The following is a 14116-nucleotide window of genomic DNA, read 5'->3' as shown; positions in this document are numbered from 1 at the left end:
CGGGATTCTCTCCGCGCCCCCCCCCCCCCCAACCCCAAGCCCCCTCTCCGGTTTTCCCCGCACCTGCAGCCTGCTCGGGCGCCCGTCACGCGGTCAGTCCGCAGCTGCCCCCTGCCGCCGGCAGCCCCCAGACAGGCCGTGGCGGCCCCTCCGCCGGGCCGAGAGCTGCGCATCCCCCCCCCGCCCCCCCCAGCCCCGGGCCCCGCTCCACCGGCCCCGACCGGGCTGCGCTCCGGCCGCTCGCCCGGCTTTCTTAACGGAGGAGCGGGCAGGCGCTGCAGCACCGACGGGGGTGGGGGCGGAAGGCACACACAAAAAAAGGGCGATAACAGCGCGATCATCAACCTACCGGCCACGCAAACTGAAAGGGAATAACAATCCTGCCCGTCTCGGGGGTTCTGCCTTGATGGGAGTATTTGTTGCTGTTCAAATAGAAAATATTTCCACCGAGAACGGGGGTAGATCCGAATCCGTAGTTGCAGGGTCCGACCGGAGTGATCTTGGCCTGATATTCCTTGAGGCAGACTTTCACGTAAGTGTCGCACTCGTCCCGGGTGCAGTCCTGGTTCTGGGGGCTTTTCATGCCATCGCAGCATTCCCCATTGAACAACTCGCCGTTTACATTCCGCACCGAGTTAAGCTGCAGCTCGAAATAGCCCGTGGACCGGGACACCTAAAAATAAAAATCAAAGGGGAGACAGCCTCGTTACTACCGCGGCCGGGGGCGCGGGGCTGCGGGGAGGCGCTCCCCGGGCCCCCCCCCTCCAACTTCGGCCGGCCGCGGGTCTAGCCCCGCCACGGCGGCGCGTACGCGCACCGGCGCGGTATCTCTATAAACAGGGCAGGCGCAAGGTGGACGCGGAGCGGGGAGGAGGGAGACGTGCCGCGGCGGCGCCCCGCGGCCGGGCGCGCAGCCCCCCGCGCCCCCCTACCTGCACGCAGGAGGCGAGGAGCAGCGCCAGGCCGAGCGCGGCAGCGCGGGGGGCCCGGCTCCGCCGCCCGGCGCCCCGCATGCCTGCTGCTCCGCGCGGCCGCCTCAGAGGAGCCCGCCGAGCCCACCGGCCACGGACCGGCGGCCGCTCGCGGCATGGGCGGCGGGGGAGCCGCCCGCAGCGCGCCGGGGGGCGCAGGGCATGGGCTGCCGGCGGGGCCGCCCGGAGCGCTCCGCCGCCGCTCCCCTCCCGCGGGCTCCGCTCGCCCTCTGTGCGCCTCGGCTCCGCGGACACCCAACAAGTAGGTGCCGGAGTGACAGCTTCATTACCCATTCGCCGCCGCTGCCGCCGCCTTCATATTAATGAGGGGGACGGCCCGGCCCCGCGGCCGGCGGGTGGGGCCAGCGCCGCTCCCGCCGCGGCTCTTAAAGGGCGGCGGGCGGCGGCGGCGGCCCCCGCCCTGCCCTGCCCCGCCCCGCCGTGCCGCTGCCCTGCCCTGCCGGCAGCGGGGGGTCCGCCAGCCCTGGGGACGGCGGGGGTGCCCGCCCGCGGGCGCGGAGGAGCGCGCGCGGGGTGCGCGCACCCACGCGGGGTGGGGAGCGCCCGCAGCTGCGTGTGAGTGAGTGGGTGGGTGGGGTGCGTGCGCGCGCCGCCCCGGAGGAGCGCGCAGGGTGTGCGCGCACCCGCAGCGTCGGAGGAGGCGTCCGTGGGATGCGTGCACCCACAGCTGTCGAGGGGTGTTTGGGGTGGGCGTGCCCCTGGCCGTGGACACGTCCGTACTCATGCAGAACTGCGCAGGGTGCACGCGTGTGCAGGCACGGAGGAGCACGTGTGATGCAAGCACACGCAGTCGAGGAGAAGTGTTGTGTGGGAGCACCGCAGCAGCGTGTGCAAAGTTCATGCACTCCACAGCTGTGGAGGAGAGCGCAGGGTAGGAGCACCCACAGCTGTAGAGGAGAGCGCAGGGTATGAGTACCCACACCTGTGAAGGAGTACACAGAGTAGGAACACCTGTGGAGGAGAGCACAGGGTAGCAGCACCCACAGCTGTGGAGGAGTGCACAGGGTGGGAGCACCGGCAGCTGTGGAGGAGTACTGTGCACTCACAGCCGTGGAGGATTGTGCTGGTTGGGAGTGCCCACAGGCATGTAGGAGCACAGTGCATGCAGATTTAGCTGTGGAGGAGAACACAGGATGGGATCATCCATGACTGTGGAAAAGCACGCGTGATGCATGCACCCACAGCTGTGGAGGAGTGCATGGGATGCACAGGCCCACACTGATGTAGGAGGTGTGCACCCCCAGCCACACAGGAGTACACACAGCATTGCTTATAGAGTTCTCTCGGTGACATGTGCACTACACAGAGCAGATGGCCGAGTGATGGGATCGTGTCCTCCTCCAGTGGTGGCTCAAGCAACTATGAGAGTAACTGAGCAGAGATTTCTCCTTTCGTTTAAGCATCCTGTGATTTTGATCCCTGCTGACAACTATGAAAGCTATACATCCAGACAACTGCGTGCTGTGGATATGCTATCAAAGCCCAGATCCGCAGTTCGGACCTAAGTTTTCCTTCTGTTTCTCTCCCTCCCCCCTCTCCCTGTTTAACTCTTTAGCACTGATCAGCCACTGGAGTGGACAATTGGAGAACAAACAGCTCAGAAATCAAAGGGCTGTCATGTTCCCCTGCACGGAAAACCTTTCAAAGAGCCTCCCCCTGCCTTTTCAGTGCCCCGGCTGCCTCCCGTCCCTCCAGCAGCCAGCCGGCACGCTGCTCCTCTGCTATTCATGGCCAGCATGCAGCTGCAGCTACTCTCCTAGGCTGACACAGCAGCAGCTGCTATATGTGTGCCAGCTGGCTAGCTGCTCTCCAAAATTCTCTTGTCCTCCCTGCTCCCCTTGCTTTCCTGCTCTCCTGCTTCCCCATCTACAGACCTGCTTCTCCTTCCCCACCCATGTCTCCCACTTGCCACAATCTGCTCCAGTTTCCTATCTCCCCACTGTCCTGAGCCTACCCCTCTGCTGTCCCGGTTCACCTTACTTGCTCTCCAGGAAGCATCCCTTACTTTCCCTCTCATCCCTCCTGAGCTCAAACAGGAGCTCTCTGAAGTGGAGTGGTGAATATTGCTTTTAATTATTTTATGTGTCCTCTCTTTGAAACTGTGCCTCCCAACATAACTGCATTCAAGCATTTTTTTGGTTAAGATAACCTCTGATATAACCACCCTTAGAAGGCAGCAAAGGGAAAGCAGGGGGAGCTGAGGGAGGGCCAGTACCTTGGTCTGAGGTGTTATTTTAAAGTTGCTTTGTTTTGCTAATCAGAAACTCTGCTGGGTCCATACCCTTGCCCAGCTGCACTGCTTGCTGGGTTCCAAATGGACAGGCAAATGCTCTTTAGTTTTTAATTACTTTTTCTGGTGGCTGAAGGGAAGGAGTTTCTTAGATGAGCTTTCTGCCTAACGATTATTTTTGCAGTGGATGGCAGCCAAAATATTTTGCAAGACAGGTATTTTGTTTGCATGTATCATCATAAACAAACATAAAACCTCATAATCTACATTCAGCATTATGTGGTCAATATGCCTGTGGAGGAAGACATACATTTTTATCACTAAGCTAAGCAAATGTAATACAGAAGAAAGATGATCCAGTAGTTACAGCATATGCTCCGTCTCTACAGAGCCAAGCTCGGTTACCTGCTGTATCACAGAATTTCTTTGTTACCTTGAGCACACTGCATGCTCTTTCTGTGCTTTGGTTTCGCCTTTGTAAATATTCTACAGTACTCAAAAACTCTGCTGCCATTTTAAAATGCCTTTTCTTGCTGTAACCTGACTTCACAGGAGCAGAAAGTGGAGGTGCAGCTATTTCCAGGCATTCTCTCTGCTCAGGAAAATTTTCATTTTATTCTTCTTGGTGCTGTAGCCCCATTTTCAGCCTGAACTCCCGGTGGTTATTATTTCTCAAGTGCCATGGATTTCGCTCTGATCTTCTTCAGGTATGGAAAGTTCTTTCATTGTAGGTTTGCACAGATAGTGATGGTTTTCAGAAAACGCAGCAGAAAGATTTCTTAACATACAAACTCTGAGCTTTTAAAAAAGCTGGGTGGGCAGATCGGGAGGTGAGCGCTGAGCGAGGCTGACGGGAGCAGTGCCTTGCAGCTGAGGCAGCCTGCACCAGGTCCTCCCTGCGGTGCCAGCCCTGAATGGTGACAGCTCAGCCTCCGGCACAATCCCTGCCTTCCCACCAGGCCTGCCTCTGGCTAGCATCCTGAGGAACGTGAAGTTAGGTTAGATGAAACACAAGAGGTCCTGAGCAGTCCTTGGGGTACCTTGGTCACTTCTGACGGGCCACCGAACTCTTCTTCATCCAGGAGTACGGTGACAGGGTTTGCCGCCCTCTTCCTCCAGTGCTTCCCGGGCTCTGGACCGCTGCCGCAGGACAGCTTGCAGGACCTGGCTTTCCCTGCCCCCAGCAAGCCCGCTGGAGGTGGCTGGCTCCATAACTCATTCCCAATCAGCTGCGCTCTCCAAGGCCCGCTTGAAGCCCTGGCTGCCAAGTGTGACGTGTCTCCTCTTACACCCACACCTGCAGCCCAGCCCGCTGTCACCCAACCCGTTGCCTTTCCCGGCCGTCCTGCATCTGGCTGCACCCTGTGCCAGCAGCTGTCCTTTCCCCAGTGGGTGAGGCCAGGACCGTTCCCTCCCCGCTGTGGGGTCATTCTCCCGTCCCTTTCCCCAGGGAAGGGTCTCTGGGCCTTTGTGTTGAGTCATGGGGCCATGGTGCAGCCTGGTGCAGGCAGGCACCTGCTTGCAGCTCAGGGGAAGTCAATATAAATTCCCCTGTGCTGAGCACAAGCTTTGAGGTGCTCTTCCTTCACTCCCTCCCGACCAAAACAAGGGCTGTCATGATCCAGATAAAAAAACCCCAGACATAAATATCCTTCCATCGCTGCTCCCTCACTTCCTGCTGCTCCTTCTCCTTTCTCCAGCAAGCCCTGCTGATGGTAGCAAGTGGGAACTGGGGTCTGTGCATGGAAAAGGGGTGGAAACAGGGCTGAGAAAACTCATGCTTGACTTTAAATGGGGTTTGAGCTTTCAGTTCACAGTTACTCATCCTGCATGAGGGGCGCGACTGGAGAACATCGGTCCCTCTGGCAGGGAAGGGATGCACTCATTGCCAGTCTCAGGCAGGGTGGAGTGCCGGCATCCCACACCTCCTCATTCCCAGCTCTCTGGGCCAGGATTTTTGCTTTTGTGCTCTGGCTGTGCACTTATGCTAATTTTATGCCTGTATGCAAATTCTTTGCAAGTGTGCTCATTAAATCATCTGCATAAAATATCCCTGGAGGCTCACAGCGGCTAGGAAGGGGCAGGGTTTATCCATTTGCCTTATAGACAGCAGAGGTAGAGGGATGTCATTAGTCAGTATGAGTATGGATGTGGATATATCTCATTTACCCGGGCCAGAATGTGTCTGCTTGGGAAAGTTAAAGGCAAGAAGATCATTTTGGATGTTGTCCATCTGAAAATTGGCAGGGTAGGAGTTAACCCTCCCTTTCTGGCCAGAAAGGCTACAGCTGCCTGTCCTGAGAGCAAGGCACTGCAGGACAGAACCAGCTGTGAAGAATTAATTTCTCTCCTTCCTCCTCCATGAGAAGCCTTGTGAGCTGGGGCTAAGATTATGAATGAAGAAGACTGCTCAGGAAGAGAGCTAGAGGGTAACCAGAGGAGAAGGATTTTTCTTTCTCTTTGTGGAAATTGGCTGGAACAAGGTATTTTGAACTTTGCTATGGACTTGGCAAGGTACAGACATGTCTTCTCCCTTGAATTTGACTGAAGAGTCCTGTTGGATTTGTGTGGCTCATGTAGTATCTTTAATGAGTGTGTACATGCACGTGGGTGCTCTTCATGGAAGCAAAGCAGACTTGAACTGCAAAGATGTTGTTATGAAATATCTTCCAGTATAAGTCCTGGGATTGGTTTCTCTTAGTTAGGATTGAGCTGCATAGTACAGCCCAAGAAAAGACCAAGCAGAGAAGACATAAGGTAGTGCCTATATTTGTCTTCCTTTCTGACTACTACTAGGAATGTAAAGTTATGTTTGATGGAAGTTGTGCCAGGAAAGGAGCTGAGATCTTGGCACCACCCTTTCCTATGTCAGGGGTTGCCCAGCTCTCAGCTGGCGCTGGTCTCTGCGGGCTACAGAGCAGAAAGAAGGTGGTTTCCTATCGTTTCAACTTTGCTGCTTGGCACGCTTTCTACTTTTGGAGCCTGGTCTTCTGCCAGCAGAAGCGTATGCTGAGTCTGGCTTGAGAAGTCAGCTGGTCTCAGTTTGTACGGCTCGGTACTAAAGGCCAGCAATATTAATAAAATGAAGGAGATGTACTGAACAGTCTTTGAGAGTTCCTCCTAACTGATCACCTCCCGTGTTTCCAAGACCTGCCTAAAATGTTAACACTTGAGGGTGAGGGTGGAGGTGTTAACTGGTCACTTGCTGGGCGAGGCGGGGGTGGGTGGGGGAGAGGAATTAGAAAACCAGCCTAGCTGATCTGACTTCTGAAACTCAATCCACTGCTTTAAAAGTGTAGTTCTTGCTTCCTTAGTGGCTTATCTTTGTGGATTTTCAGAAGACGACCCATCTGAGTAGCCTTCTCAAAACTGACTGAACCATGCTGTATCCACTATCCACAACCAACTTTTGCTCTTCAGGTTCATTGCAATAATTCTCAAAGACTCTGTGACTTCCCTGGTGTGTGAATCAGACAAAATAAGGTCAGAAGGGATACCCAGAGATTATCTAGTCCAAGGAAGGACAAATGGCCCCTGCTTCTTTCATAACATGGGTATCTGATCTCTTCATAAAAACATCCCCAGATACAAATTTCTTAGCTGTGATAACCTGTTCTAGTGGTTAGCTGTCAGAAAACGTGTGCTACTGCATTGCTGTGCTTTGATCCCACTTCTTGACCTGTTTGCAATGGATGTGGAGCCCAGCATATGCCCTTCCTCTCTACTGCTACTCTTCATGTATTTGAAGACTGTTGTTGTGCCTCCCTCTGATGCCTTTTCTTTACAATGAAAAAAAAAAAAGTATTTTTATGGTTTTACATGATCATAGGTCATATTTTCTAGACCCTTGATCATTCATGTAGTCTCTCTGCCCTTGTTCCTCTATTTACTTAAAATCCAGTGCCTCAAATGGGACACAGAGTTCCAGTGTGATCTAAGCAGCACTGGATGAAGTGAGAAGACATCACAGACCAGGCAGAAGTCACTCCTAATTATGCAGACAAGTGTGATTATATTCTTTTAATGTTTTTTTTTTCTCTTTCTTGCAACAGCATGATATTGTTGGCTTCCGTTTGGTTTGCCATCCACCAAACAGCTTTTCAGCTTTGGAGCTTTAGATCGTGTCTTCTAGTTATAAGAATGTCATGTGAATGTCAAAATCCCTGATAAAGGATAGGGTTTATTGCATCTACTAGTTCTTCTGTACCCTGCTGCCTCAGTAATAGGAAAAATATCTGGGTGATTTAACAAATCTGTGTCAGCCATTACTCACTTTCTTGTTATTTTCCAGATGTTTACAGAACATTTCTTTATTTGTTCCAATTCTCTCTGGGAATTCAAATTCAAAAAGAAGTTATGTCTCCCTTAACCAGCCTTCTGACACCTTGCTGGTTCTCTGTGGCGTCCCAGAGAGCTGTTAGCAGTCTAAGCACATAATACTTAATCCAGGTAAGTGTTCTTCACTTATTCTGTCTTCTTTCCAGACTGAGATCTGTCTCTATCTCTATCATCTGTGGCACTAACTGTGTTAACCATTTGGGTGCGAGTGGTCTTTTTACTGAAAGCTGAAGTGAAAAAGGCAAGTACTTCCACTGTCTTCACATCATGCATTGCTCGCTTTCCTTCCCTGTTGGATAGTTCTTCCATGGCATTCATGTCACTAAGAAAGTATTTTGTTTTCTTGATGCAGTTGATCCTGTTAGTTGTGTTTCTTTTTGCATAGTGACTTTTTCTTGTTTGGCCCCTACATCTTCAGCCTATGCGTTTACATTCACATGCAAATGAATCTCTCTTCCATTTTCTGAATGCACTATTTCTTGTGTTAAAGGTCAATGAAGTGGTCATGATTTAAGCAAATCATCTGTCTCTTACGACAGTTGCTTTCCCTTCTCTGCTGGGATTGTTTGAATTGATGTCCTTACCATTGTTTCTTTAAGGTGCTGCGAACTTTCCTGAATTCTCTTTTCTCTGAGACTTGTTTCTCATGATTATCAGTTCTATGAGGTTTTTGAAATATGGTTTCTGGAAGTCCATTGTATTTATTTTGCTGTTCTCCTTCCTTCCTTTCCTATGACTCGTGAACTCTGTTGTTTCATGGTCATTCTCACCCAAGCTGCATTCCTCTTGCATGTTATAAGCAGTTCCTTCTCTTTAGTTAGAGTCAAATTCAGTTCTCGTTTTGATTGTGTATCAAGGTTTTAATCTCTTCTTATTTATTTCTCATGCTCTTTGCATTATTTCATCAGGTGATCCATTATCCTCTTCAGCATCCCTCCAATGATTTTCTTACGAGTAATGGTATTTCCCCTAGTTTATAACGCCTCTGTCCAAGTACTTGGTGCTTGTATTTCCCCATTCACTTTTGAAACCAGTCCTTGCAGATCCTCGTTGCATTAATTCTGCAGGTCAGGACACAGAGATGCTCTTCCTGCCTTGTGAGTTGAATGCTAGTTCTGATCGCCAGTTCTTTTTATTGGGACATCCATCCAGGTTCAAGCAAGTCAAAACCTTCTTGGTGATACCACCTGCACAGCCATGCATTCATTTCCAGGAAAAGCGTTATAGGTAGCTGGTGCCACTCATGACCAAAACAGCGAGTGCTTAATCGTGGAAGGAATTTTTCCTTCCTCCCTTCATACATGAACTGGCCTGACTAATGCTGAGAAAACCCGCTCTGGATATGTTGATTCTAGCCAACTGCCAACATGCCAGATCTCTAATTCCCCTGGAAAATTCACACGAAATTATAAGATGCAGTTAGAAGTTTATCTAACTGAAACCCAATCTACCTTTAGACTAAGCCACTGACATCTTGGATAATCTGTGGTCAGAGGAGGGAGGCCTGACATGCTTCTCCTGTGTCTAGACCACTTGGCAGAGCAGGAGCTGTTGTTGACAGGAGATCCTGTTGTCCTGCTAAAAGTAGACAGCAGAATTCAGGAAAATGTGATGAAATATCCATGTCTGTGGGAAGGGCATATTCAATGAGAAGGGAGGAAAGCAGGCATCTATCTATGTGATTAATGGTTAAGGTGCAACATATTGAGGTATCAGATGTATGTACATAGATATAATGGTGCATTTCTCTTCATCCAAAGACATTCCTTTCACCACAGTAGTTGTGTGGTTGGCCTTGACCAACTTACAGCTTGTAAAATGCAAGTAAGGTAGAGAGTATGGTAGATGACAGGAAAAAATGTGAGGTGTTCAAAGCTAAAATTCCATCTTCTCTGTTTGAAGCATCCTACTCACTGTCAGTGGAGTAGGGTTCATGCATTCCTCACTGCTATTAGGCAGCTGATACTGTCCACTATTTCTGGTCACCTGGAAAACCTACCCAACAAGGGATTGTTTTATGTTAGGATCCTCTGTCACTTAGGGACCACTGTAACACAAAGTGCTTTAGAAGTAAAGCAGTCAGACCTAAGGAAATGCAGAATTCTACATGGCACTGCTGAACGCCACCCTGGGGATGTCCCGGTGTGAGCATCGTGCCAGCCCGGCCTCAGCAGTGGAGATGCGCAAGAGAAGCTCTTCCAGTGCAAAGATCCAGTAGTGCACCTATTCAGTGACACTGATTTAAAAAAAAAAAAAAATAAAAAAAGATGACCAATAGCTAACACATTCCTATAGTTGGGGTTTTTTTCCAGTTACTAATGCATTTATTTGAATCGCTGCTTGATGCATAATTTGATCTGATGTGCATGGTCCTGCAATCTTTCTTCTCCCTCACTGGCACTTCTAGCCCCTTATATTTTGATAAATGAAGTCAGATCTCTTTCTAAAAACTTCTGTCTTTGGGCTTTTGTGTAGATTAGGTTGTCAGAGAAGTGACTGTCCACATCACAGCTCTTGAACTAAAATACTTGTCTCCATTAACACTTGGATCTTGGTCAGTCTTTGACTTTTCTTTCACCCAGTGCCTTCCAGCACTTTCTGTAAGAAGGTGATGTGCAGGAGCAGACCTCTAGCTTGCAGAAGACAGCTCAATTCATTTGAGATAAGTGATTCTGAGCCAGGACATCCATTGTGCTAGATCAGAGTCACATTCACAATTCATCTGTTTATGCCCTGATTAACCATTCAAATAAAATTTTTATCACTCCTAGTTAAAAGCAGACATAAATGAGAGCTTCCTCTTCCGAACAAGAGACTGTGCTCCAAAACAGAATTCCTTCTTCCTGGAGCCAGGCAAAATAACCAAGAGGGTCGACAGATGATTCATCTACCAGTGCTCTCCATCAAAAACTCTAGCTAAAACAAGATTACTTAGAAGAAGAGTGCTATTAAAGGAGGAAACTGCTGCTGTAATTTTGTTAAGGAACATGAGATTATTTAAAAGCCTTTTTAAAAGTGTGTTTGTTCCGGGAGAGGAGGGGTGAGGGAGGATTTTAGAGGAAGGGAGAGAGATTACTAGTCTTTCTTGCCTATAAAGATTCATGCTGCTTGCTTTGCCTTAGCCAGCAAGGGTAGTGATTTCAGGAGCTGTTGTAAGTCATTACTCCAGCCCTAATGAATAGAACACAACCTACACCTTAGCTTTGCAGAGGCTAAAAGCTTGGGGAAAAAAAAAGGTTGTGGGGCATAGAGGATTTGGTGCACTACACTGCACATAATTGCAGGTTAAGATTTTTTTCCAGCCTGCATTTTTGTTCCTGGCCATGATGATCCCTAGCATACTCACACAGCAGCAGTCCCACGTTGTTAGGTATTGCTCTGTAAACTCTCAAAGCCATGAGCAAGCAAGTCTCAAAGGATGTGCCCTGCTTCACTCGCCGATAGCCAGTTTTGCACGTGCCTAGCACATGAAGCAGCGATGAAGCAAGCAGTGAAACAGGCTGCCACCGCTTTTAGCACACTCCGCTGTATCTCACTCACAGCAAATTACACAGTACATATGTGTTAGCGCACTGACCCTGTAGGAAGTGGTTCAGGGACCTACAGGGCAGAATCTCAAAGGTGGGTGATTCTGCCAGGGTGGATCTGGCACTGGCTGCAGACCTTACCTGGGGATTGCTGTTGGATCTGGTCTGCCCCTGGAGCCCCAGGTCCCCTCCCAGAGTACAGCTGTCCCTGGGATCGAGGGCAACGCCTTCACCTGGGAAGCTGGAGATCCCGTTCTGCTTCTGAAAGTGGCTTCTTCACGTACCAACTGGATGTACTGTAGGCATTACTGTGAGAGAGAAAGAGGATTTGTGCTCTGCAGACACAGATCACCGGCCTGGAGTTACATGTAGCCACTCCAAATGTGATTCTGTGTGGAAAAAGCTAAGGGACCAAAGGGATCCATTAAACCAGATGCTTTGGTCGTATGAAAAGCATTTTGTGTACAGTGTCAACTCACAGCCAGAGCTGTGCATTTTGATCAGATTTTCAAGGTCAGTCGGAAAGCTGATGGTGATCCGGTCTGACTTCAACTGGTTTTCAGGCTTCCACTCCGTTTGCTGTTATTAAAAGAGAGGCTTTGCAGCAGGGCTCCCCACGTTGGGCTCAGGAAGGGCCACTTACTGGGAAGGATATGGCCTGAGAGCTGCCTAAAAAGCTGAGAAAACACTGCTGAGTGGCAGAGAAAAAGCTCCGGGACACGGTACAGGTTGTGTCTGTGCATTTATCCCAGGCAAAGGAAGAATGCTCTGGAATGGAGCTGATACCTGTTCGTTAACTGTGTGTTGAAGTTGTGCTGCTATTGTAAATTAATGGCATGTTTTAAATGCAGAACTCCACTGAACAGAATGTTATAGAACTTTGGCTTTGTTATGGGGCGGGATGAGGAGTTTGGAGGAACTGTGGCAGTTCTGGACTTCAAAAAAGAAATGTTACACAAAGAAGCTTGGAAGTTGAGAGAAGTTCCAGCAATGAACAATTTTGAATAAAAAGATTTAATTCATGCTGCACAAAAATGTTCAGGATGTGGCTTGTTTTCTGTAGTTAATCCCTTCTAAATATTTAATAAAAAATAAAAAAAAGAGAGAGAGGGGGAATGGAAATGGTGCTTTGTTTAAAAATAGGACCAGAGGTTCTACTAAACACATGAAGAAATCCTACAGTTTATTGTACCCTGGGATCCCTCCCCTCGAACAGGCTCACCCTACTCGATGCAGTCCTAGAAGAGCCAAAACCGAATTAGCATTTTAAAAACATATATCTAGGATATGGTAGCTCCCGAATTTGGGTTTAGCCCTCAAAGCGTGTGTCCGAGGCATATGCCGCACACAAGCCGTGATGTATGTATGCAAGGAAACAGGGGAGCAGACCTGCTGCTACTTTAACGGCAAACCGACCCTTGTCTGGAGAGATGCCCCCCCAGCTCCTGTGTCAGACCCACTGTACGGCCAGTGCAGGCTCCCCTCCTTGCCATGCCGTATGAAATCTCTCTCCACAGGCCAGTAATGTGCCCGGGGCCTCTGAAACCCTGGATCTATCCAGCATAGACCAAAACACACGGAGCTGGCTGCACGCCAAAACGCAGGGTTTTGTGGGTGTATTGTGTCCTTGCATATATTTCCAGGCAAAACATATTACACCTAGCTTCGGATGCCAAACTTTTCCAATTATGAGAGAACAGTAATTCACCAAGGAGTAAGTATTCCTTCAATTTCCTTTGCTTGGAAATGATACTGAGAATCTGTTCTGAATGGAGGCAGATGAAAAATGCTACATGTTAATGCATATTCTGGGTTAGCTCTCTTTGTTAAATTAGAATGAATGCTGTTCATTTCCCATCTGGTCCTCTTTGACATTACTTCCAGAATATATTCACAGCTCTTATTTGTACAGTACAAATGGCTGGCTGTAGTACCAACTTTACATTTTATAAGCTGCTAAAATGTTGGTGCCAGATCGCAAAATAATGTTCTACTTCTAGGAAGCATCTGTGGACATTACTTGCTCCAACAGCTTTCTTTTTTTCCTCCCCTTATTTTCTTTAAATGTAACCATATATGTGAAGTGAGTTTGTTGTCAAACCAAGTGAAAGTTGACGGTTTGACAGTCCTGGAGCCTGCAATCCTCCTCACACAGCGAAGATGCAGCAGGCAGATCAAGAAACGTGTTATCAGCCTCCTCATCTCTTCTGTGCAGTCTTCCCCGAGGGCTGAGAGAGCAGATATTTCTCCATCTGCAGCTGCTTGTTGGTGCCTTTGCTGGCTGCTGTGCTGAGGGATTTTGTGCTCTGGATCCCTGCACACTTGGGTTGCCCTGAAAAATAGCAATGCATCAGAAACTGAACAGCTCTCAGCCAGCGCTGGATCCAGTGCTGCTGACCTGAGCTGGTTTTCTGATTATTCCTAAATCTTCCAATCCGTGAGTGTTTGTTTCTGGTGGTTTCCTTAGCAGGCTCCCCATTCCAGCAACCTCCACCCTTGCCCTCCGATGTGTTTCAGACCTACCTTGGTAAACAGAGTGTTGTGATCCGAAACGCCCACGTTTGTCTGCCTGGAGTGACCAAGGGCTGCAGCGCCACGCCGGGAATTCTCACCATAGCAACTACTGGCACTGACAGAATTTGGTACTTATTAAATAGGCTGTTTGTTTACCTCTCAGACTGTGAGAGTAGGCTACAACCTGTAGTGAAACACCACGAGCTGAACAATGCTGTGCTGCCACTAGTATCTTCACATGTAAAACAGATAATTACTGTGTTCTGTAAAGGAAACAGATACAGAAAGCCTGCGTGGGGTAGGAGTGTTGAAGATGTAGGGTGACACAGTATTATTATCGGAAGATCAGCAAGCATGCTCATCAGATGCTGCCAGGCGGTCTTAATGGATCCAGCAGAAGGTGAGTCCTGCCAGTCACATCTCCTTGACAGACTATTTATGTGACCGTGTTTATGGAGGTCAGTTCATGGGCTTAGCAAGCAGCAAATATATGGGCAAAGACCAAAAAGAAATTA

The 14116-nt window shown here is 49.4% G+C and overlaps 1 protein-coding gene across 1 annotated transcript in view; it reads right to left on the bottom strand.

Moving 5' to 3' along the window:
• The window catches only part of JAG2 (jagged canonical Notch ligand 2), a 72505-nt gene extending 71225 nt beyond the window's left edge, over positions 1-1280 (bottom strand). The window contains exons 1-2 of the mRNA XM_056347065.1: positions 933-1280; positions 350-673 (exon numbers count right to left, since the gene is read on the bottom strand). Coding sequence (XP_056203040.1) covers positions 350-673; positions 933-1265 — 657 coding nt within the window. The 5' untranslated portion in view covers positions 1266-1280. The remainder of the gene's footprint in view (positions 1-349; positions 674-932) is intronic.
• Between the last annotated feature and the right edge of the window lie 12836 nt (positions 1281-14116).

The sequence above is a fragment of the Falco biarmicus genome, chromosome 7, assembly GCF_023638135.1.
Source record: "Falco biarmicus isolate bFalBia1 chromosome 7, bFalBia1.pri, whole genome shotgun sequence".
NCBI lineage: Eukaryota > Metazoa > Chordata > Aves > Falconiformes > Falconidae > Falco > Falco biarmicus.
This window is presented reverse-complemented; position numbering and strand designations above follow the sequence as displayed.